The sequence below is a fragment of the Seriola dumerili genome, unplaced genomic scaffold (assembly GCF_002260705.1).
Source record: "Seriola dumerili isolate Sdu_G_001 unplaced genomic scaffold, Sdu_1.0 BDQW01000290.1, whole genome shotgun sequence".
In the NCBI taxonomy this organism is placed as follows: Eukaryota; Metazoa; Chordata; class Actinopteri; order Carangiformes; family Carangidae; genus Seriola; species Seriola dumerili.
In genome coordinates this window covers 822438-847460 of record NW_019174545.1, presented here as the reverse complement: position 1 = coordinate 847460, position 25023 = coordinate 822438, and the positions used below count along the sequence as shown (strand labels likewise).

The 25023-nt window shown below is 39.1% G+C and overlaps 3 protein-coding genes across 3 annotated transcripts in view; 1 reads left to right on the top strand and 2 right to left on the bottom strand.

Annotated features, from left to right (window-relative positions):
• stpg2 (sperm tail PG-rich repeat containing 2) overlaps positions 1-6204 on the bottom strand; it is a 53929-nt gene extending 47725 nt beyond the window's left edge. The window contains exons 1-4 of the mRNA XM_022757608.1: positions 6102-6204; positions 5536-5636; positions 5001-5168; positions 2682-2849 (exon numbers count right to left, since the gene is read on the bottom strand). Of these exons, the coding sequence (XP_022613329.1) occupies positions 2682-2849; positions 5001-5168; positions 5536-5636; positions 6102-6204 (540 nt within the window). The remainder of the gene's footprint in view (positions 1-2681; positions 2850-5000; positions 5169-5535; positions 5637-6101) is intronic.
• A 2428-nt stretch (positions 6205-8632) lies between these two features.
• On the top strand, positions 8633-16312 carry bri3bp (BRI3 binding protein). The gene is made up of 3 exons (XM_022757641.1): positions 8633-8946; positions 11171-11273; positions 11516-16312. The coding sequence occupies exons 1-3, from the start codon at positions 8770-8772 to the stop codon at positions 11935-11937; spliced, it is 702 nt and encodes a 233-aa protein (XP_022613362.1). The 5' UTR covers positions 8633-8769; the 3' UTR covers positions 11938-16312.
• Positions 16313-16787: 475 nt separating this feature from the next.
• wdr31 (WD repeat domain 31) lies at positions 16788-24813 on the bottom strand. Its single transcript, XM_022757640.1, has 10 exons — positions 24526-24813; positions 23529-23600; positions 22987-23119; positions 22551-22625; positions 22281-22425; positions 21284-21384; positions 21029-21096; positions 19619-19760; positions 18766-18928; positions 16788-18620 (listed from the first exon to the last, which is right to left on the bottom strand). Exons 2-10 carry the CDS (start codon positions 23573-23575, stop codon positions 18418-18420), a joined length of 1077 nt encoding a protein of 358 aa, XP_022613361.1. The 5' UTR covers positions 23576-23600; positions 24526-24813; the 3' UTR covers positions 16788-18417.
• Positions 24814-25023: the final 210 nt, after the last annotated feature.

Here is a 25023-nt window from a genome sequence, read left to right as displayed (position 1 = left end):
TGCCCAGCAAGCAGAGCTAGGGCCCCCCGGCCCCCCGGGCCCCCCCCCCCGGCACAGGCATTGCGCCCAGCAAGCAGAGCTTAGTAGAAAAGTTTGGGGACCGCTGATTTACTATGTTTACCATCTTAGTTTAGTGTGCTAGCATGCTACTATTTGCTAACAAGTAGTAAACATAAAGCGCAGCTCTAGTTCAAAATTCAGATATTTTCCTGATGATGCCACTATATGAATACTTACTGAGCAACCAAAGTTTTTACAATTCATCCTGAAGAGAACATGAATGTCTTGACCAAAATTCATGGCAATCCATCAAATAGCTGTTGAGATATTTTCTGAAAACCACAAGTGTGAACATCATGGTGGCACTAGAGTTAATTATCAATCTACTAAATATAGATAGTTCACTGGATAAGCTTTGACCTAAGAGTTAAGGGAAAGTCAATAGATCACCAAAGTCAATAGACAGGGATCATCAATTTTACATTTTTCAAATTTCAGTAGAAAAACAAAACAGTCAATGTCATGGTTTATAGTCTTCATTAAAACATAAGGAGGAAGAGTAAGCAGTTTTTCATAGGCGGCTTCTACTTAACAGTTTGGTTCCCAGCCCACTTCAATTCATTTTCCTGACACTCAAAGTAGATTACGGCTTGTCCCTCAATCTTTAAAAACACCTGTATTAAAATGACAGACAGAAAATAACTTCCTTTATTGAATCAAAAATCAAAAGACCTAAGATTCTTCAGTTTCTTTTCTAACCTTTTCCTTGACCCAACTGTCTATTCCATGAGGCAGGTTATGAGAGGACTGGCAGGGAGTCTCAAAAAGTTTCTAACTCCATATGGTGTCTGTCAACTTATCTCAACTTCAACAGTGACTGGAGGACAAGATCTGAGGTTCTGTCCCCTGTGATCTTCCAATCCAGTTTTGAGCATGGGAGATAGGAAACAAGGATGTTCAGATGCTTAAAGTTAAAAAGACAGACATAACTGTTCTGCATTGCACAAAGACACATAGAAGCACCGTGATGGTATCGCAGCTGGCATTGAGTTCAAAGGCATAAATTGCCTATTTATGTCAAGGAGAGCTTTTAAAAGGAAAAACAAAAACACAGCTAGTGGGTATGAACATATTAATTCAGCTTTTGATAAAATGGAATGGCAGGCTATTTATTATTTAAATGAGAATAAAAAAAAACTCCACCACAAATAAAAGTTTTTCTCAGTAGGGCCGTGTGCGGGCAGGATCCTGCAGGCGGAAATTGCTGGTGTTGCTTTCCACAAACATATACACAACCCAGCATGGGTCTGAATCTCATTCAGGTTCTGCTGAGAGGACAATCTTGCCCACATCTCTATTTCCATCTCACATCTTCACACCAAATACCAATTCTGTGTAGAGCAACCAATACCAGTATACAAGGGTTATTATACAGATAAACAATGAAAGTATTATTCAGGCAACAAAGCCTCTTTCATTGATTGGCCAGTAAGAAAGTGTAATATTAGCCTCTCAGTTTTCCCATTTCTTCAGTACTACACACAGTCTCTGATCCACATCGCCATCTGGCCAGCTGTGTTATGATTATCTGCCAACTCTAACACTACACAGTCTGAACAAACAAAATATCTCATGGTGATACTGTTTCTAAATTAGTCCAAGTGCTTTTACTATGCACACTCAGTTTTCACAGCCACCATATGTGCCTCTACCCATATCTGTACCAGCCGATAATATAAATTATCCAGTTTATTGGCCTGTCTGTAATTCTGTGTGCTAAATTGATGCGGACTTGACCCATAAGTTTAGGGCAAGTGGATAAAAGCGATTAAGATGTTTTTGTGTTTCTCAATAACATTCAAACAGAAAAACAAAATTATGTTCTTTTGATTTCCGTCTAATGTCTTATCATTCAAAGGTTGCCCCGCCACTTTGATGTTACATCCTCAGACAACCACTTAATTCCGCCTCTCCACACTTTTGAACTCAGTTGGAGCACGGGGCGGGGGGGGGGGGGGGGGGGGGGGGGGGGTGTTTTGAGTTTAAAGGAGCGAGTGTGTCAGACAGAGAGACAGAGGGATGGAGACAGACAGAGGCGGAGCCTGAACTTTCAAAGGGAGAGCAACAGAAGTTGAGACGGAAAGAAAGAGCCGTGGATGGATGCACTGCTGATGGCCCTAAATCACAGCATGCCTCTGTGCCTGCTCCGCTGTGTTGACACAACCTCAGCCAACACTCAAGGACACTGTTGACTTCCTCTGGTCATTAACAGATGAAAAATGACTTAATTGAGAGCCAGACCAGCAGGCGTGTGCATTATTTTAAGTGAATATTATAATATAGCTTGAAGAATAATTACTAATGGCTCTCTTTGTTGGCATGTAAAATGGATGAGCATTGGTGCGCTGTGGCTTTTTTAAAGTGGAGCTGCATTCATTAGCTATGGAAATGGGTTTTGGGCCAACTGAATGAGGTGAGGTGGGGGTTCAGCGGTGCATTAGATCTGCCTAACACTAATGGACCTCGCCTTGCAGGCAGAGTAAGTACACTCAGAGACACACTCTCACAGACTAATGAAAGCACACATGCGTGCACAAATGAGCACTTCACATTCTCTGATGGATGTACATTCAAACTCAAAGGACTGTGCATGTGTGTGCTTTGTGTGTATTCGTCCTTACCAGCGATGGATTGTAGAAGGCTGGCCCCAGGGTTGTGTCCCTAGGAGGGGGCTGTTGCTTACGGAGCACACCCAGGACGTCCTCCTCGTAGCCATAAGCCTGGCCCGGGGAAGGAATGGAAGGGAAATCTGACTGACGAACTAGCCGGAGACTTTTTGCCTGCAGCCACTGCTCAGAGAAAAAAAAAGCAGGAGAATAGACAGAGAGAGCAAGAAGTGAAGTCAGGGTTTGCGATAGAGAGGATGCCGTGGCTTACAAAGTAGCTGAGCACTGCCTAGGGCCAATTTAGCGTGAGACTGAGGGAGGGACAGAGACAGAGAGGGAAGGAGCAAGGAGAGGCAAAAGATAAGAAACAATAGAGGGAAATGGAAAAGGATGAAGAAAGAAGGAAAGACACACATAGAGGTGTGGGAATTGGAACGATATCTGGTGGGGGAACAGCAATGATGTCATCTCAGTCAAAATACGTGGCAGTCACTCTACTACCTTGCTATAGCTGGAAGTAAGGTCCATCTGTGTGTGTGTGTGTGTGTGTGTGTGCATACGTGCTATCGAGATAATTACATCTCGCACAGAAGGAGAAGAGCGTAAATATCTAGGGACTCTTTCATGTTTGGTGGTTAAAGTTAAAAATACTCCATTCTCCGTAAGAAGTGAGCTAATCATTGGTATCAGTCTGGATCAGATAAAAGCCCTGAGCTCAGTGTTAACTCAGAGCTTATCTGTGTTTGTATACGCTGGACATAAATTTGACATGGAGAATGGAAAGAGAAACTTGATATCTTCTCTCAGTTCACTGCAAGGCTGAACTTCATGTGTTCCACTATCACTGCTGATGAAGCTGGAGGCTACTGGACAGGCTACTTTATCCAAAATTCAACAGCTTTACTTAATATATCAAGCAAGGCATTAAGTGAGCTAAAGGATAAAAAAGTTGGTGTGTTTTTAGGTGCTTAATCTTAAAGTCTCAACCCGCCTGAGACATTATCTTTCACAGCAAACAGGAGAGAAATTTGGATTTGCAACACCGCAAGGCTCTTCTATGTGTTGAAGTTGATGAATAGTAATGATAAACCTGTCAAGGGGGCTTGCAAAAACCTAGTGTCTGGACAACAAACAGAAAAGGGTGAGAAAAGTTTCAGGCGTTTCCAACACACAGAAGTAAAATGGATACTCTGCTGTTTTCAGGCTTTCATCACTGCTATTGCGTAAGAGCCAAGGTCAGAACGAGGCCTAACTCTGCCCCTGTTACTGCTTCTGAGGACATTATTGGCATATTCAGTCTCATGTCACTAACGTCACCTATGATAACTGAACTTCAGATAATGCCAGCCTGTGGATGGAGGTTCATAGCAGATTTACAGAGGTACAGAGATATACCTGGTCTTCCTGATCCTTGCTGATATTTTATATTTCTGTATTTAAGATGAAGATATCAGTTGAATGGTTAAAACCACGTTAGAGATGCTTACAAGACTCTCCCTCTGTCTGGTGTCTTCATATTTCACTCCTCATTATCGCCATCATTATCATGACTGCTGTGCATACAAGGGGCTTTATTTTGTACAATGTGATAATTGTGAGAATTTTGCACTTATTAAGGACAATTATTGTCATAACTTTCCTTTGTTTTGCCTTCCATGTCCAATGTATGCATTACTGAATGTGACATGTTTTAAAATTTAGTTACAGTTTTTAACAACAGGAGAGTTGTAATTGTTTACACCAAAGTCTAAACAGGTTTTAAAGTAGCAGCCTGTAATTTCGACAGATTGGTGTTGAGTGTCTACAGATGGCAGAGCTGCCAGAGATAAAGGCTAAGGTATTGGCAAGGTACCGTCTGCAAGTATTGGCAGATACCAAGTTTGGACAAGGCGCTGATATTCATATCTTTTGTCTGATAAATGGCACAGATACAGCACATCACACTGCATAGTAGTGAGAAGAGTTTTGCGTCTTACTGAATTTTTATTGTACTGTATATATGAAAATGAAAGTTATTAACTGTTGTGTCGATGTGTGTGTGTGTGTGTGTGTGTGTGTGTGTGTGTGTGTGTGTGTGTGTGTGTGTGTTGCTTACAGGACTGCAGGAGCAAACCCTAAACCAGAAGGAAAAGGGTGAACTCCCATCAGCACAAAGAACTATTTGTTGTATTAGATGACTTTTTGATCCTTTTTTACACATATCTTTTCCCATAATGTTCACAAACAGAACACACATCATATAAAAGCCAACTTACAAGAAAAACATAATAGACTTAAAAAAGCAAATCCATAATAAATTATTGTCATATCATCATCCATACCATTTAACTTTACCATTTTTCTGCCAAGCTTCTCAGCCTGTCCTGCATCCGCTGTCACAGCCCTGAGCGTATTTCCTGAGGCAGGCAGCACGTTGTAGGCACCGGGGCCAGGAACCCCTGATACCACCTCCTCAAAACGCTTGGAGCGGTTCTGAAGACTGCAGCCACCATGGACATTTAGCTGAAGAGATGAGGATTCAATAGAAAGACAAACAAAGAGAGAATGAGACTGCAATCAACAAATATTTGTTCAAGGCTAAGGTACTTTTCTTAACAGATTGTTTAATAATATGCAAACATCATCTTCACTTTGCTCTCATCTTATGCCTTCCTAAAATGTTTAATAGTTTTATATGTTTTAATGGGATGAATGACTTTATACTTCTTGTCATATACATTCCCACTTGAGAATGACTTCAGACTGATCTGCCTCTGCTTTCATGACCCTCTTGTCCTAACAAGGGCCACCCCACCCAGTTTATAGCTCTAGTGTACACTCAGGTCCTGACTTAGCTGTCCATAAAATGGTTGTCTCTAACCCACAGTACCTTAACAGGTGAGGAGTCATACTGTCCAGGTCCTGGTATCCTCTCAGTGGATTTAAATGCTGACTGTCTGTTGGTCAAGGACAGGAATGGAGCATAGCCATCTGCAATAAAGACAAAGCACACAAAAGTAAATTAGGCATTGAGTAGATGAGATGATGTACTTTATGTTAGATTATTTAACTGTACTGATGTCATTAATTGTGTTTTTAACTACAGCTTGTGTACAAAATAATAGGAACACACAAAATATGGGTCTATTTATTGCATGGCCAAGGTGCTGAATTACATTACCTAGTGTATTATTTTGTCCTTCACCTGAATGCTATATTCATAAGCTAGCAATATTAGTTTTGATGTTGTGACATCTTTCCCATAAATTAATATATTAAGTCTTGACTCCATCGCTTACGCTTCCTGCTGGTAGTTTTCAGGTAGTTAGCATTTTATCATATGGCTAGTTAGGCTGATTTTTTATTTTAGATTTTGGCCTACATTTTCTCTAGGTCTAAATCAGGTGGATTTCTTGATTTAAAAGAAAACTTAAGAAGCCTACAATTTAATCCTACCTGATACTTGATATTTGCAGTGGGTGACATCGTACGACCCAGGTCCAACAGTGGACGAGGTGCCGCTTGTCATGAAGGTCACTCTTGGAGCTCGTCCATACATTTTGAACTTACCCTGCCTAAAAACTAAGTGGTAGCTTCACTAAACTTCGTTTGTACAGTACAGACATCACATACCTCTGCTAGTCTGCCCACAGTATAGCCCTCGCTTTACTAATTTATTCTGCCCCAGGTTAAAACATTCCTTTGCTGCTCCTCTGTCTGCGCTGTATCCAGTCTGCGTTACTCTGCGTTACTTGCTTGCGTCGTTGCTTGGATACCACATATTGTTGCACACCGCAGTTACACAGCAACATGGCGTCAGAAAACACACGAGGAAAGAAGAAAATAAAGATGAGGAACCAAACTTAGGCCTACAGTGTCTCCCTTGATATTTTCAACCACCTGTATCACCTGAACATTTAGTAACTCCATTAAATATAGGTGCTGTTATTCAAATTACTGCCTTTGCTCCCGTCTTTGTAAAATCATCTTAAAATTAACTTCCACCTAAGGAACTCTTTTTTAATGAGGATATAATTCATTAATCTGACGTATATTTTAATGGTTAGCGTTGTCAAGGTGCAACCATAATCCTATCCCACCATCTAGTGGGTGAAAATGTGACATAGCAAGTGAAGTTTCCAACCATCCATTTATCTCATTTAAAGAGAAAACCTACTGGATCCTCATATTCCCATGAACAGCAACATGTTTAGCTTGTTTCCGTAGTGACAACAACTCTTCCTGCACTTTGCCTTAAAGGACCACTACTCTTGCCTTACTTCCTTCTGAAGTATTAGCCTGCCACACAGTGTAGTTAAGATTCAGATAATGAAAACTCAGGGGGAAAGCCATTCAAGTAACAAGTGCCTCTCTGGAATTGCAGTGAACTACATCTCTATCTGAACTTCCTGTCATGTCTTATAAGAAGGAGGGTTGGCTGGTTGGCCTGCACATTGGTTTGACAAATGTTAATAATTCCCAAGGGGGACACTGGGCGTCCAGGACAATAATAATAATGTTATATAGCCGACAGCAGAGACAAATATCGTTCTGGAAGGCATTGTTACTGTAGCTAAAATGACAAATTATCATCATCAGTATAACAGGGATATAGCCCACCAGAGCAGTAGATTTGTCCAAAAGCATTCACACCATATGCTCATAGTGGTATACTGTTCCTAGAACTTACATTACATTATCTCACCTGAAAGACTTTTTATTTCTTTGCCAAGCTAATAAGAATAAAAACTGATTTTTATGTTGTTCACTGGAAAACTGTATCATTAATCTATCACTGAAAGTATTTCCAATACCAATGAAAATTCCAGAGGAAGTTGGCATAATATAGTCCACAAATTAACAGCTGTTTTTTTCTACTTTCCTTTGTCATTTTACTCTTTATTTATTTATATATTCATTTAGTATTATTGTTGCTTTTCTGTGAACACACACACACAAAGCAAACAGTGCCATGAAACAGGACATGTAAACATTGGTGCATTGAATGGGGCAAATATTCGTGAGAAAAAGTAAGATGAGCTGGGTCTAAGTAAGTTTCTATCAATATTATCTTTTGGTTTAGACAGCATATAAAGAGAACACTTTTCACATGAAAAGGTGCATAACACACAGTTTCACTGATAGGAGAGGAAACATAGGCAGTATCAGGGTAGAAATGCAGATCGTTATGAGGTTTGTAATTGATTTATGGCTAGAAAAAGTTGGTAGCAAAGACCTGGCGTTTGTTACATTACAACCTACTGAAAAATCTTTTTTGATTTAGACCAGTGGTTTCATTGCTTAGATGAAGACACAGATAGTTAGTGACTTAATGAGAAAGGCACATCAAAACATAATGGTGTTGAAGTAAAACTTGTTTTGATGAGCAGGAAACCAGCACAGACCCATGCAGCCTACTTAGTGATGCAACAGGACTTGATGCTTTCGTTAATGAGTTTATGGGCTGAGAGATATTAGTGAGAAAAGGGAGTCAGATTAACCAAAGGAGGGCAGCAGCGAGCTTCAGATGAGCGTCACCTGCCTCAAATTCACAAGAAGTGGTGGTGGCGTCTTTAATGATAATCGGAAATGAACATGAGAACAAAAGCAAAGTGTTTAAAGAATGGAATGGAAATGGCATTTGTTAATACCCTAAATATATTCACCCCTCGACTCAACTGTGACATTAATTTGTATAACTTAGAAGGTACAGATAAAGGCTATAACTTTCGGTACTGCAGAAACATCCTACTCATAAGTTTGCAAACAAATCATTTAAAACACCAATTGGGATTCATTATGATATCCTCTTCATTATTCCAATACAGTACATAGTGGCTAAAAGTCTTTTGGTCGATCAAACAAAGCAGCAATCAATCAATCAATGTCTGTTTTACTCACTTAATTTCGCCCAAAAGCACGACAACGAGCCCAGTCAGGGCACGGCATGAGGAGTTTACGAGGCGCTCTTGAAGGCAACACGGGTTATCGCCACCATCACAGCCAGTCTCTGTCACCCCCACTCAAGGTGTCACTTAAGGCAGCTAGGTACTCGTTTTACTCTGCGTTCAATTGAACCATTTTGATACACATTCCTGCTTGACATCTCGGGGCCTTTGGTGCAATGAAGGGAATCAGGTTTTTCGTGGTTTTCTTGGTGCTTTCCGCGTCTTTGCTGTGCACAGCCGAAGCGGGCAGGAGCAGGACCAGCAACCAGAACAGCTTCCGACGGGCAGCTAACGGCATCTACCAGACTCTGAGCAGTGTTTTCGGGGAGGACAACATCAGAGGGTTATACAAGGTCAGTGTGGGGAATATAAAGCGGAGGTAACAGCTCGCTTTGTATTAGCGGCCAGCAGGACCAAGCAGCCAAGGCGGTTTTGCTGTCCGAGCATGGCGAACAGGAAACAAGTGCGCCCGGGCCTGGCCAACAATTTCACGGATGCCATTTTGAAAAATTAGCCTTTATCCCATGTTTAATTCGGCTATTAAAGATGTGAAGGTGATACGGCGTTACCATAAACACTACAATGAGTAAAACAAGTTTTACTTTAATGACAACATTTATCAGTGTGTAACAAATTCTCATTTATTGTACTCAGTCCATCAGCGGATTGCATCTGATGTCAGCTCATAGATGACATGTAGCAGCAAAGGTCCAGGCCATAACAGCTGTTTCTTTAGATCAACGTCACCTCCAAATTATCAGAAAAACGCCCTTGTTAGGGAAACACATTATCATGCATTCTTTCATTGGTGCAGCCACACTTCCTGCATTTCGAAATCTAATGTTGTTTCCTGTGTGTAGCCGCCAAACGAAAACCAAACTGACACGTAAGGCTACACTCTTGAGCATCTTGAGCATCGTAACTTGAAAGCCTACGAGTCTCAGTTTATATGATATACTGTTGCATGCAAATTGAGAATGACAGATTAAAGATAAGAAAATAAAGACTATTAAGAGTGGTTGCATACAGTACAACTGACTGTAAAGTAAAGACTGAGATTATCAGCACACATGGAGCTCAGCACATTCCTTATATTAGTCTGATTTTTAAATGCTGTTGACTTCCAAGCAAAATCAATGACCTGATGGGGTGACCCATGTCTGACTTGACTGCAACTAGTTTAGGTATCCCCAGAGCCACAGCCCTGATACTGTATAGTGGCTTACTGGCTAAACAGATTTGAGCATCATTAGTGTCATTAATCAGACTTGAGCCTTTTCAGCCATAACAATTCAAAATGTCTTCTGGTAGGAAGCAGCATGGACTGGTTCCTGTGAATAGTCTGCTTTGACAGCGTAAACAACAAGGCACCTGTTCCTGTAATGGTGTATAGTAGTATAGCTTTTCTTTTTTTTTTTTAACTTATTGCTGTTATATCCACTCCTTAGTTGTCTATCAAAATGAAAAAGAGGGTTGGTTGCTTGGAGAATTGCTAAGCTGTTGTTTGATTTATATCCACATAGGCCATTTTTAGAGTCTAGAGATGTTCCGTTACCATTTTCTTTCCTGATACTGATACAACTTGTGTATTAGCCGATACCAAGTACTTGTCCGATACCATTGCATTAAAAAATATCTACAGTATACTGCTAACCCTGAATGAATGTGATATTATTGCTGTTGTTATCCTGACAATAATATCAGCCATTAAAATTAAAGCCTTGCATACTGTACATGTTGCTTATTTACTGGTGGGACTTTCTGGTGTAACATATTGCCAAATTGCTGACATTTTGGTGCGAGTTTACATTATACATTTTACTATTTACCGGAAATCAATTCCTCTTTGCTGCTCAGTGGCAATAAATTACATGGTATTGGATCAGTGCATAGACTTGCGTACTCTCCAGAACCTGATGCTGTACTTATTTATGTTGTTCAAAAGACTGTAATGTTTTTCCGTTTGTGTCATAACAAGATCTAAAGCTGCTGTGTCACTTCCCCAAATCTGTCAAGTTGTAATGCAGTCCTTTCCTTACTTTAGGCCTCAGAAGACAACATGACTCTCATAGCAGCTATAATGAGAAGCTAACAAAGCTTTGTTCTGCTTAATAGTTGAAATGTGTTGAAATGAATACAAAATGTGGACAATGCTCACAAAACATTTTAGCATACAGGCTAATCTGATAGAGCACACAGAGTGGCTTTCTTATTATTGCTCAACTGTGACTTAACAACACCATAGTCCTCTTCATGTTTTGGTTGGCAGCTCAGTTTAGAGTCATGGTCTTGTTTTCAACAGTTAGTTTTTATACTTCTAAAATGCATCAAAATATTATGTATTCAGGTAAATATTCAATATAGCTAGTTACCACAGCTAAATTGATGTTAGGCAGAATATAAAATCACGTATTTTCTTTCCTTTTTACTATTGGTTTTCACTGTAGGTTTGTTTCCATTACACTGTCCTGAATGATTTATCTGTATATACAGTTTGTCTAGACTAAAAATCTTATGTGACAGTTAAACAGCATCACCCTTCTTTCTTCTTTTTTTTTTTTTTTTTTCTTTCTATAGTTTTTCTCCAAAACAACGGAGCGGTTTGTCCATGGAGTGGATTCTTTTCTGGATACCATCTGGAAGATCTGGTCAGATCTGCTGGATGTGATGGGCATTGACTGTAAGCTCTTAAATGTACACATAACATTTCATTGTTAGAAATGTCAGAGATAGAGACAGACGAACATAGAGAGTGAAGCATGCAACGAGTTTTAAAAGAAAGTTGAAATGCCCTGAGATAAGATCAGCCTTCCCAGCTTCTTGAATGTGCTAAGTGCTTCTAGGCCGAGGACATAACTCATGGTATTTTCTCTTGGACCAACTAACTTAGTGTTAACTTCCTGTGTTTTCTTTCCTCTTTAGCCTCAAACCTCAGCCACTACTTCAGCCCCACATCTCTCACCACCTCTCCGGCACGTGCCCTCCTCCTGGTTGCTGCCGTACTCTTGGCCTACTGGTTTCTCTCCATGTTCCTGGGGGGTTTCTTCTACTTGCTGCATGCTTTGTTCGGCCGCTTCTTCTGGCTAGCTCGTGTCACCCTTTTTGCCCTGTCCTGCCTCTACATCCTGCAGAAGTTCGAGGGCGACCCTGAGCGTGCTGTGCTGCCGCTGTGCTTCATCATGGCTGTGTACTTCATGACGGGGCCTGTGGGAGCGTACTGGCGTCGGGGGGGCGGGGCAGGTTCACTGGAAGAGAAAATCGACCACTTGGACACTCAGATCAGGCTGCTAAACATCAGGCTGAGTCGTGTCATAGACGGCCTTGAACGCACCGGGGACCAGTAGACTTAGGTGGCAGCGAGGATGAGGGGGAGGGAAGGGGATATTGTAAAAGTGGCTGCATTTGATGTCAGAATGCTGTATTCTGCGCACATCTGCCGCAACACAACTACTGGGTACTTACAACTCTATTGTCAGATGGGGGACAAAACTAGGCTTGAAAACAGTATTTTAATGGAATGTGTTGATTTTGGTTACAACATACCTAAAAATCCTCAGAGGTGTGGACAGTTAACTTGGAGCTCACACAAATCAACCAAACAAGTTCTCTTTTTTCTTTTTTTTTTTCTCTCAAGGCTTTGAAAGGTTTTTGCTATATCTGTAAAGAGGTTATCGGAGAGATGTCCATGGTTTTCTAAATGCTGGTCTAATTCTACACCTCAGCTACTTTTGAGGAAACTACCAAGCTGGGGTTTTTATTTTGGTGTTTGGATAAGTATTGTCAATGCTTGTGCTAAATGAATAAGCATATTTTATGTATGTTTGTTTATTTTTATCCTTGTGAAAAATCTGGGCAGTACAATTCTTACACAGGTTCATCCACAACCACAACCACCACCACCCCACCCCCTTTTTTTGAAACCATATTGAATTAGGAGAGGGATAGGGTGTATGATGCAGGGGACAGGTATAAACATTGTATTTCTAATATGTAAAAAAAAAAAAAACCTCAAGGTATTGGATAGTTGTCTATAGTGAGATTTATTTATTCCATTTCCATCCAAAATGTTAAAAATTATATAGATTGAGTTTGTTTCATTTTGTCACAGTTCCATAGGGAAAATAGTTTGACATCAGGACCTCCTTTTCTTATGTGTATGGTGTATAAGCAAAAGCATCTGGGAAACCTACTGGAATGTGTGTGCAAATGCGCGTGTGTGTGTGTGTGTGTGTGTCAGTGTGTGTGTGTCAAGCTTGTGAATTGAAAAAGCACTATTAAGATATCACCATCAGACTTGGAGAAAATGCAGACAGACAGCAATATCTCAGGGACTCAATCAACACATATATCGAATTGGAAATGAGATATTAGGTATATTAAAATTACATCTTGGTCTCTTTGAGTCACTTGACAGTTTTTCAGATATGGTTTCAAATCCGTCTCAGTATCTTATACTTGTGTTTTTGCATCATGTTGAAATTGCAAAATTTGATTTGTATCTGACTCAGATCAAGACTAAATCCAGCTTTTCATTCATAATTTCGATACTGGCATAGAATTACTGTACAGATTTGAACTGTAATTGTTGATTCTAAAGTTTGAATTGGGCATTTTAAATATCTAAATGTGTTAATGCACTAGCTGATTATCCACAAAAATGGTGAAGAAAAATAACTTTTTGAGTCCTATCACACTGGCTTGGATTCTCAATACAAATTCATATTGTAGGATTGGATTTTAGTCAGGTATAAATGGGATCAGTGTCTTAACTTGGTTTGTGCAACCCCATTTTAGCCTGCTTCAGAAACAGCTGTACTTTATTCTGAATTTATTCATGTTAGTATATGATATATATTACCAATAATTGAATGATAGATCTCTGACGAGCCTGACTTATTCACACAGTATATCATTCTGTTAAAAACAGTGCTTTAGACACATGCTTGGTGTACATTACTGTAGCTATCATTTGTTAGTTTGATGGACTTCTTTTTATAACTATTATTTCTGCCATTATTTTTTATACTTCTCATCATGTATTGTCCAAAGAGGCTGAGCCCTGTTAGTTTTTTTCTGTGTTTTTTTTCCTGCCTTACTTCACTATATCACATCTTCATCTATTCATATTCCCCCTTGAACACTCAATGTAAATTCAATTTATAGAATCTGGACTCTGTAAACACGTGCTTTTATACAAATGACCCTAATGCTGTGCAATTTGTGGAAGTTGTTGCTTTCAGTGTCTCATGAGAGACTGACTAAAGCCGAACACAAGTCGGTAATGTTGGAGGATGGTTGAAATGACCAGAGGGCTCTCACAGTTGCCTCATGACACTATTGAGGCCAAAGAAAAAAAAACAGTGTTTATACTTTTAACACTCAGATTAACAAACCGTGCAGCAACTATTAGTATGAGTGGGATACTGTGGGAAGTACTTTCTCTCAGTTGTAAGAGTGCAATGTCAACATTGTTCTTGGGAGAAGGGGAGTGTTGCATCACTGTAATATGAGGTACAAACATATGGACTCTGGCTATTTCTCAGCATATTCTGATAATTACCGGTACATGTGGTTTTTCATGCGCTCAGTCCAACAGCTGACTTAGGATTCTCATTAGTCCGGTTGACTTGCCTTTCAGGCTCAATACCAGCAAAATTCAACAACAACAAAAAAAGAGTAAAATTTTTGAATGCAGGTTATCTTAATGTGTATCAGTTGTTTGTAAATTTCTGAATTTAAAAAAATGTACTTATCCTACATAAACATGTCCGGTTTGTCCCTTGCAGTAAACCACCCAGGTAGCTCATAACAGCCAAAGTAAGCTTGGATTTTCTTGCATGCTATGTTTTTATGCCTATAATGTTATGTTACATTGTATACATGTTGTTGACTACTTAGCAGGGGTGGGGGACGTGAGTCACATGACTTCCTTCAAGTCAGACTTAGGTCACAAATTTGAGGACTTGACATTTGATGACTAACAATGATAAAAGACTCAACTTGACTTTGACTTGGTATTCATGACTTGAGACAATTGACTTTCTTTTAAGAGTAATAACTGGAATGGCACTCAGTAGAACACATAGAGGAAAGTGATTAAAAAAAAAAAAAAATCCTGTATCCGCCCCTTTTTAATTGGATTCTTGGTTCTTCCCTGGCCCATGCCCTATCCCTCCACCATGTTTGGTGCAAATCAGTTCAGTACTTTTTGCATAAAACAAATAAAAATTTTAGCAGTTGGTGGCTTGCAGTCACAGATCCAGACTCTACAGTAAATTGAGACATGAGTGTTAAGACTTGAGACCTACTCCCACCTCTGCTGCTTAGGTAGAGAGCCCTTCCAAAATGTGATTTGTGATGTGATGCATTAGCCCCATGTTAATTATATTAGGGCTTTGTATGAGTCTTATTTTCTTGTACTATTGCTGTTTACATTTGCACTGACACTGTACTGTGTAGACCAAATAGTCACATTTACGAGGGCTGTTCCACATTTCAAGACCAAACTGGACATAAACCCTCTGAATTTTTTCTCATTCCATCAGAGCCATGCTGTCTATGTTATCATCTCTGACTTGCTGGCAAATTTCAAAATGTGTAAAATTAAAGTTGTTTTTTTTTTTTTCATTATTTTGAAGAGGTGAAGCTGACTTGAGAGAGGGGCTTTAGCCTGGTGACTTGTAGTGTGTGGTAACCCCCCCCCCCCGTAGCCAGATACCTGTGTATGTTAAAATAATGACAGCATGTGTGATATGTGAAGGTGTTAAGTGATTAGAATTAATCATGTATGTTGTATGAAGGAAGGTTTTACCCAGTTTTCCAGTGGCATGGCACTAATGTAGTTGGAGTCAGGTGATCTTAATGGGGTCAGGCTCTCAGTCATTATTGTATCAGATTTCAAACACAAACGTGAGATACTGTACCTCAGTTGGTTCAGAATCTCAAAAGATTCAGGATTTTGAGGGGTATTTATCTGATCTTGTGTTTTAGATACTGAAATCTGTTCAAGAGGAAAAAAGAACCAGAAATGAGGCCGTTTCTCTTCAAATTGCTCACACGTGCTCTTACAGTTTTCTTATTTTTAGCACAACAAAAATGTCAGTTTCTGAGACAAAAACCAGCTTGAGAACTCTCCAAAGGCTCCAAGAGGAAGGTTTTAACCTTCCCTTTAAATATCATGGAAGAGACACTGTATACTTAAAGTTGCCACTAGCTGTAGACCTACTGATGAACCACTTGTTGTTATCACTCAGATGCTGAAGGATGCCAGTGTTGCATTGGCACATCTCAGCTCCGGATTTAATTCTTCATTCAAATTATATTTATTTTCTATGTCGTCTGAATGACTTGTAATTCCATTAATTTAATGTACTGTATCCTACTTATTCCTATTATTCCACGTAGCCTGCTTTTTATAATATACTGTGCCAATAATGTTTATTTTTAATTAATTTAAGGCAATTATTTGTAACTTGAATTTTGAGTAGATGCAGATAGATTTTTTTATTTTATTTCATCAATTAACATTTATAGACCTTTTTTATCTGAATATTTCTGTACTTCAGTGATGTGGCAACCGCCAAACTGTTCTGCCTGCTGATGTGTACTTTGTGTGTGAGTCTTTATGAAAACTTGTTGATGGGTAACTGATTCTTTTTTGTGTCAGAGTGAAAATGAGGTCCAGATTTGAATAAATTAAACACCACTGTCTGACTGAAAGTCTTCCGCTTTCTGATTCATTATTAATGTCATGCACATGTGATTTCCCTGCAAAGTGTGTGTGTCTGTGTTTTTATATAGTACTAATCAGAATTATTTCAATTTAAAAAAAAATAATTAAAAAAAGGAATTAAATGAGTCTCAATTGAGGCACTAATCTTGCCTGCATACATAAAAATTAGAAAATACCCTCAAAAGGTATATGCATAAGTCACGATATTAGCTGATCCTCTTAATATAAATATACATATATATGTATATAGTAGTATATAGTAACACAGGTGTTACTAATCACATTAATTAAGGCTCTGTACCTAAATAGAACAACATTTATTAAAGTCATTAGGCACACCTGTGTTTACCTACTATTTCATGTCAAAATAGCTGCTGTGAAAAAGGTCTATGACAAATATGTAGGTGGAATAATACATTTTAATATTCTCTATAGATATTATAAAATGCCTAATTTGTTGTGTTATCATAATGTATCAACACAAGTAGATACAATCAAATCATCTGCTGATGTTTAGTGACAAATGATCCAGACAGTAACTTCTCACAAAATGAAATGTCTGATCACCTTTGGTTTCCTCTGGCTTGTAGTATTCCCTATGAAAAATAATGAATTATTAAACGTGGACTCTTCAGCACCGTATGACAAAGTCACACATCACACTGACTTTTCTTATTGTAGTTAAGATCAGTAGGTAGGTGCTAAACCAACTGATGCTTTCAGATTAACATCCAATAAAGTGCATTTGGAATCACCTGAGAGTGCATTACTCTGATCCATCTGCCAACCTGTTCATTTTATTCCTCTGGCTGCAGATACTAAAGGTAAATTATGTCATTTTTAAGCAGCTTAGTGTTCAGTATTAAAGCTACACTTCAAATTGAAGACTATTTCACCTTATGTCCTGACAGTGATCAGTTCAGATAGGAATGTAATGTGCAGCCAAATTCATTCACTTAAGGCTGTTAATATGTACATTAGCATTTGCTAGCTAAACCACAGCAGGTCTGGATAGCTCATTTTAACAAAAACATGTCAAATATTTTAAGTACCTAACTGGCAGCGGGCAGCTTTATTTGCAATTTATTTATATATTTTTCAATATTTTTTTGAATTCTCATTTGTTTATTCAGAGAGTAGTTTATCAAAAAGGGAATTACGCCAGTATTTTGCATAGTCATTTTCAAATTTAAATATACTGGATATCGGCACATCAGCTATCAGCAGCTTCACTTTAAAAATATCAGAATCTGTATCTTAAAAACCATTATCAATTAAAATCTACCTAAAAACAAAGCATGTTCATACAGTCCTGTATCGTACATACTTACATACATTTGGTCTAACACTTAATAGGTTAAAGCTAGTGTACAAACTAATCAATGGTTACATTACTATCAATATACTCATGCTCCTCATTACTCTATTTTGATGATAAAAAAAAACAGCTTTCCACAAAGTGTTTGACAAAGAAGACAAATCTGACAAGACAAATCTGACTGCACCAAAACAAATGACATACTCTTAGTATGAGATTGTATTTGGCTCTCATTTCTGCGACATACTAAGGAAAAGTCCTGATCAAATAGCTGATTTCCCTGCTCTAAGAATAGTTCCAAATTTTCAACACCACTCCTGCTGCATCAAAATGTCCCCTAAACCTGTGTTCAGCACCACCGTTAACAGCAATGCAACGTGTGAATGAAATACCTCATTAGCTCCACCTAGCTGAAGCAGTGTATATTGTATAGATACAAATCCTTGGTTCATGAAGGCAACAGTCTTAGCATGATGGTTTTGGTGTTTATAGTCTCCCAGCAGAACTGATGTGTTGGGCATACAGATGGCGCTGTTGGACAAAAGGTGCATCGTCCATACATGTCATTTTCATCCCTTCCTTTTCTGGCTGATTTCCTCTGTCATTTTTCACTGTATGGCAGTCTAGTAAAGCAAAAATGTCTATAGAAATATGCAAAATTGTAAAAAAAAGAAAAGAGAAATGACATGATTTTCACATCCAGTGATAGTGCTCGCTGAGTCACTGGCTGTTCACCGGTCAGGGTAATGAGTCATACCAAGTTCCTCTGGGCTGTCAGAAACGTGCCAAAACTTTAATGTCCAGGCCACCTGCCCCACCTGAACCTGCCCCAGAACCTTGAGCCTGATTTGATCCCTGGCCCACCTGGATATGGTTGATGCCGTTGCTGAAACTGGCACACAGCAGATTGTTGGAGTCATTTGGAGCCAGATAAACCAGTGGACCAGCACCGTCCAGAGATAATGTCCCTAAACAAACTGAACAGAAGATGGCAGGAGGAGGGTTGGAGGAGAGTCAGTGTACAAAGACCAAACACCCAAACGGTGTCTGCATCTGTGCTCATATGTATGTTTGAATTTGTCTTTCTGTATGTAAATGTTATCATCCATTAGTGTGTGTTACCTGCTGTGTTCTGATCCCAGATTTTGATGGAGCTGTCATGGGAGGATGTTGCTACCTGAGCTGTGCCACCAGGAGGTGTAGGTATAAACACACAGCAGGCTGTGGTTTGGAGATGGCCTCTGTACTCCACAACTTTACAGCCAGGCTGGCGCAGGTCCCAGAGCTAATAACACAGAGACAACTCCACTGAGAACAAATGACGTCAGAAGTTTCAAAGATATCTGCATAAGACACTGTATACTTGATAATCTTCACTTTTATTGGACTGGAGAAGCTGATCTCATCAATAATAATAGTAATAAGAAGTAATAAAATATATAGAGAGATACACAGGGAACGATGACATCCATAAAATCAACATGAGGAGAAACATTGTATAGTAGGATTAGTATTAGGGGGGATTTCATTTTGGGTAATAGACTGGATTATACTACAGAACCACTGGTAGTGAGTCAAATAGTTGCATTTGAACCAGATTACCTTCTATATAATCTCTTGTCTCAAATACAGTCAGAAGATACAAATTAGACAGGAAACTGGTCTGGGGAGGGGGGGTGCAAGCTGCAAGCTAGGTAACTTGAACCCACAAGACAAACATTCAGAGACCATCTACACAAGGCTAATGTCCAATTACTGTTTTGTTTGAGAGAAAGTGAAAAACAACTGGTATTGATTGAGTAGCCACTGGCCTTCCTGACACAAAACCTATTGTTTATTCCAGTTAGAGGTTGGCTAGTACTGAGTAAATCAAGCCCAGACAACAGGTAACCTACTGACAGCCTCAACTACATCCACCATCTTTATAACTACACCTGTACAGCCAGGAACCACAAAAACACCCCCAAGCCCTCACCGTGGCTTCACAGCCCTGCCCTCCGAAGCCGTTGCTGCTGGACACCAAATAGTTTCCATTTGGAGAGACGTCACAGTGGGTCTGGATGTATTGCTTGGCTGGAAAAGTATTGGTCACCTGCCACGTACGGCTGTCCCACACCCTGCACATATACAGAGTAATTACTGCAGAAATACACACCTATAATTAAGTATATACTGTGTTCACATATGTATGTGCAGGTGTATACATCAAAGTCACAAAATGACATGCAACAGTTTTACCTGAAACATCATATTAAACACAATGGTGAGAGTTAAGTGCAGCAGGATGAAATACTTCTATCCAATCAGAGCCAGGTTGTGCTGTACTGTTAGACAGAGCTAATATTCAAATATCTGGGTGGGGGAATGCTGAAATTTTTATATCAGTAACACTGATGTTTAATCAGTTTATAAAAAGGTACAATTCTATAATCTTCTCATACACAAAGAGTTTCATCCACATGCAGTATTACTTTACATCCTATCATTTAGATCAGAGGATGGTGTAAAAATTGGCATGGGTTGCTAAACTATGCTATGTACTGTATGTATCTCTGTGAAGAAAAATACTTAATAATAGTAGAGGCTAGAGTGATGTCATCTCCATAACGCCCTGTCTTTTGGCAACACTTCATATCTTTCCCTTGGGTATTCTACTTTTAAACAAATGGTTTGCACAACAATTATGCTTGTACAATCACGGTGCTAAAAGTGCTTCTGTTATAAGGACAAAATATGTGTTTACATCAGAGGATAAACCAAGCACACCCAAGTTGATTTATTTTTACATACCAGGATAAATTATCTACATATCATCAGAGTAACAAATACAACAGGTTATCATTTTGTGTGACCAACTACAGTAGGTGTTTATTTTTCTGTGGATGTCATACTAAAAGAAGAAGCATGTAAGCTCCAAAGATACTGGCACAAAAGAGATGGGGTCAGGTCAGCAACAGGAACAGTGCGACACAGCAAAAACTAGGTGAAACAAGTTCTCAGTCCAAATGACTGATTAACTATCAGTGTTGGAACTAATTTAATCTGCCACTCTCCAAGACACAAGAAATGGGGAAGATAAAAAAGAGACTCCAATCGACATTAAAAGATTTGGACTGAAATTAACTTCTCAGTCTCAGTGTTGCTTTTATACAATACTTATAGTTGTGACCCAGCACGGTTACCAAAAGAGAGATATTACATGCCTGCTTCTAATTGTAGTGTAGCACTGGTATCACAGTCCACATCTGCAATGTCTACACATGTTTACCTATGGAGTTGAAAAAAAACAGCATAACCAGCTGCAAACAATGTGGATTTCTATTGAATATCAAATTTCTTGCCATACTGCAAATCTTACTAAACCAACTAGCAAATCTTTTTGTACCTGATGGTCTTATCCTCAGAGGTCTGAACTATAGAGGAGCTGCCTGGCACCCAACACACATGAGTCACCTGGACAGAGAAGAGTGGAAAAGTTTAAATCCTGCAGGGCATGAACTCATGAAGTAAAAGTGATGGCTTATTGACTTTATACTTTTTCTTACATGCTCAGGTACACACATAAGGTGATCCAGTGTGCTTGAAACAACTCTTGGTAAACGGATGGTGTGCACACAAGAGCACAGAGTATTGTTCTTACCAGGTTTCTAGAGATGTTGTGTCTCTGTTCACATTTTGCAGATTCTATATCCCACAGGCACATCCAGTTATCACGAGAACCGGTGCACAGCTTTCTCCCATCTACAAGCCACAATAGAAACAGTTCCATTTATTCAGTAAATATGTAATCGGAAATAGATGTCAGTGTGCATGAAATTACTATATCACATCAACATCTGACACAAATGCAATTCAATAAGAGTTAGTGTCTTAGTAACTAAACATAAACATATAGTCCAAACAAAGTCGATGAAAGTTGAAAGATTTATCATTCCCCGCATACACACACGGACGCAGCATCTTGACTGACCAAAACATGAAATCAGTGCTGAGATATTCCTTCAGCCTTCAACACTGTTGAGAAGTCTTTGTACCATCTCAAATTAGATCTCTACCCAGGAGGCCTATTAGTGAACATTCTTACAAACATTGTTTCAGTATGTTTGGAATTGTACTTAGAGTTTTGCGTTTGCATTTCTGTTTTTTACATTTAGTGCTGCAGTGACAAGCAGCCAATACTAACAGAAATATTTAACAAAATCTGCAGATGATTCTGTCTTCTGCAGGAGATGTGCTGTTGATGGGTGTGTTTTTGATGTTTCTGATTTTTGTGTTTAATATTCATGAACTGTTCTCTGAGTGTTATCTGTTCCCAAACCAGCTATAATACAAGGGATTCATATTGTGTATAACTATGAGCTGTTTTTATAGTAAGCTGTGTTTTTGGATAAATACAATGTTATCTCCACAGATATATAACAATAAAACATTTGGTATCTTAACCTTGAGTTTTCTCTGACATACTATAAATTGCAGAATAGCAATTTTATATCAAGCTTAAAAATTTAAAGATAGCAGTTAAAATATTTACTTATGAGTGAAGAGACTCATTGTGTGTGTGTGTGTGTGTGTGTGTGTGTGTGTGTGTGTGTGTGTGTGTGTGGCTTGTGTGTGTGTGTGTGTGTGTGTGTGTGTACCAGGGCTGATAGCTAGTCCATTGACCACCAACTCGTGCCCACAAAATTCCTGAATAGGTTCATCCCCTTGGTTTAGGTCCCACATCAGAACAGTCTTGTCCCGTGAGGCACTAAAGATCCATGTACTGCCTGGATAACACACCACCTGGCAGATGGACGGAGGCAGAATTAAGAGGAGACAAGGCCTAAGGATATGTATATGTGAGAGGTGTAACAGCTCTAAAGAAACATCAGACCTTTATCAGTTTGTGCACACACTATTGACGTTACCTTGGTAACCTCTCGGTTGTGACCCTGGAAGGACTGACACATCCGGCCTTGTTTCCAGTCATACACCACCACAGCCTACAGGGGTGACACACATGCATGCATAGACTTAAAGACATGCACACAAAATAATTACTACATGTAAAAAAAAAAATTTCACAAACTGTGCTTCCTGAATTCAATCACTTAAGGGTGCTCTTGTCTGTCATGACCCATCATACTTTTTTATACTGTCTAAATTAAATGCAACTTGTCAGTGTCTTTTCCTTGCATTAGGCATTTTACTGAGCTCTAATTATTTTAAAACCATTGCAAAGTTGAATATGTCACTTGAAATTTTGCAGAAGTCAGACTGAAATGATTGGCTAATTAATAATCAATACTGTGATTAATGTTATTCAATTTTGGAATGATGCACTACTAATACATGTTAATTTACCTGATCACTCCCACCAGAAACACACAGATCTGGGCTGAGATTTGTGACAGAGCTGATGGATCCTTGATGGGCAGGTTCATACTGCACCACCTGACTGTCAAAGGTATTATCTGCCTTCTCCCCTTGAGATGCTCTGCACAGAAAACACCAATAGTAAGAAATAATACACAGCTGAAACATTTACAGACACATTTTCTTATTAATTTCATACTGGATCTCTAAAGAAATGTTTTATCAAACCTTTATATAAACAATGTTCTAACAAAGTTTCTACTCTTTTCTTCAAAACATTATTTTCTGCAACAGGCTGCACTGGTAGACATTTCCTACTTAAGATTAATTATTATGCATTGATATGGATATTAATAAAAAAACTATCCTCACCAAATTACTTTTTTGCCCTCCAAAAAGGGATAAACGTCAGTGTGACCTTTAGTAATTGATTTTTATTTTTTCTCGTGTGAATGGATTCTATACAGAAATCCTGAAAATGTTGTACAAACAAGGACACAGACAGTGTTTCAGTAGCACACACATCTCACCTGTAGAGCTCGGACCTCTTGCGAAACTTGCTCTGTAACTTCCCCATGTCTGACTAGAAACCTGCAGTCACACTAATACATGGGCACACAAAAAGAAATGGTATCAAACTAGGACAAAAATCATTGATGCGTGGGCTCCAAAGCAGCTAAATGTCTATCACTCTTTTGTAAGTGGGGATGATGGGGGACAATGGCTAAAGCATTGTTGCAACCCAACAAATTCTGTTAAATTCAAAAGCTCTGTAAGTTAAATTCTATCACATGGTAGCAATAAACACATTAAGTGAAAATTTGTTGAAAGAAAACAGCAGTACACTGAAAGTGAAAAGAATATAATTGCCCCTAAATACACTTGGGTTACTGTATTAAATCATAAATACATTAAATTGAAATATCAATCCTTTGACTGGAGAGTGAGATGCCTTGCTTGCAGTCTAGTATGTTGGTACAGATTCATTCAATGCAGAGTGTACTATCATTCAATACTACACTGTTCGGATAATTATGTTCTGATTATTATTTTCTTTCATTACAATTAAATTCTGCATATTACTATTTTAGGCTCCCCTACAAATATCACACAACCAACCTAAGTAGTTTCTTACAACAAAATATCTTGCATAAGACAGACCAGCACAAAGTGAGATTAAACCACACGTTCCCACGCAAACACTACTCTCTCTCTCTCTCTCTCTCTCTCTCTCTCACACACACACACACACACACACACACACACACACAGCTAAGCTCCTCCCTCGTTAGCCTGGCGTACTCCTCAAACAAGAGACAGGAAGGAGAGGGCTTAAATCCTATTAGAGCCACATCATTACTGTCACAAGGAATTAGTCACTCGAAAACACCTGCTATGAACTGTACTGACAGTAATTATGTAACAACAACCAGGGCTTTTAACCGGAGTTACAAATGGTGGAAAAAACGGTTGATGACTCCTGGTATACACAAGCTCCTGTAGAGAAGTGGAATAACATTTTCTTACCTGTCACTGGCAGGCGTGGTCGCTGTGTGATGCTGAGGCTGGGCGGCTAGCTCGCTAGCATGCTAACTAATCTTTGTCTGTCATGCCAAGATAGATCAATGCACTAGTAGCAACAAAACGTGGATGGACAAGCGTTTAAACTTGGTTGAGTCGTTGCCCAAACGACTGATAAGCGTACCCAACAGACTGCCATGACAGAAAGTTGTCCTAAATGCATGGGAAAGTGCACAAAAGTGTCTTTTAACTACAACAGAGCCATCCCTCTCTCCGTAGCGACCGCGGAGCGACGCTTTCTCGTATCCAGGCGAGGACGACGTCACGTGACAAGGGAAAGGAAGTAGTCGGAAAGCGCTTTCTCTTACAAAATAAAAGTCTGATTTACTATTTAAGATTCATTCCTCTATCTCCTGTGGTGTATGTTTCCTACATATACAGTTCACTTGTAAACAGGACATGTGCACTGTTTTTCTTGGCATGTATAAATAAGCCACATATTAC

What these genes read in the sequence shown, in the direction of transcription:
- bri3bp (XM_022757641.1), top strand. Translation starts at nt 8,770, where the DNA reads ATGAAGGGAATCAGGTTTTTCGTGGTTTTCTTGGTGCTTTCCGCGTCT. An exon ending in ACATCAGAGGGTTATACAAG is followed by an intron (nt 8,947 to 11,170) that starts GTCAGTGTGGGG and finishes TTCTTTCTATAG; the next exon opens with TTTTTCTCCAAAACAACGGA. An exon ending in GGATGTGATGGGCATTGACT is followed by an intron (nt 11,274 to 11,515) that starts GTAAGCTCTTAA and finishes TTTCCTCTTTAG; the next exon opens with CCTCAAACCTCAGCCACTAC.
- wdr31 (XM_022757640.1), bottom strand. Translation starts at nt 23,575, where the DNA reads ATGGGGAAGTTACAGAGCAAGTTTCGCAAGAGGTCCGAGCTCTACAG. An exon ending in TTTCTGGTGGGAGTGATCAG is followed by an intron (nt 22,626 to 22,986) that starts GTAAATTAACAT and finishes TCACCCCTGTAG; the next exon opens with GCTGTGGTGGTGTATGACTG. An exon ending in CTGGGATCAGAACACAGCAG is followed by an intron (nt 18,621 to 18,765) that starts GTAACACACACT and finishes TCTTCTGTTCAG; the next exon opens with TTTGTTTAGGGACATTATCT.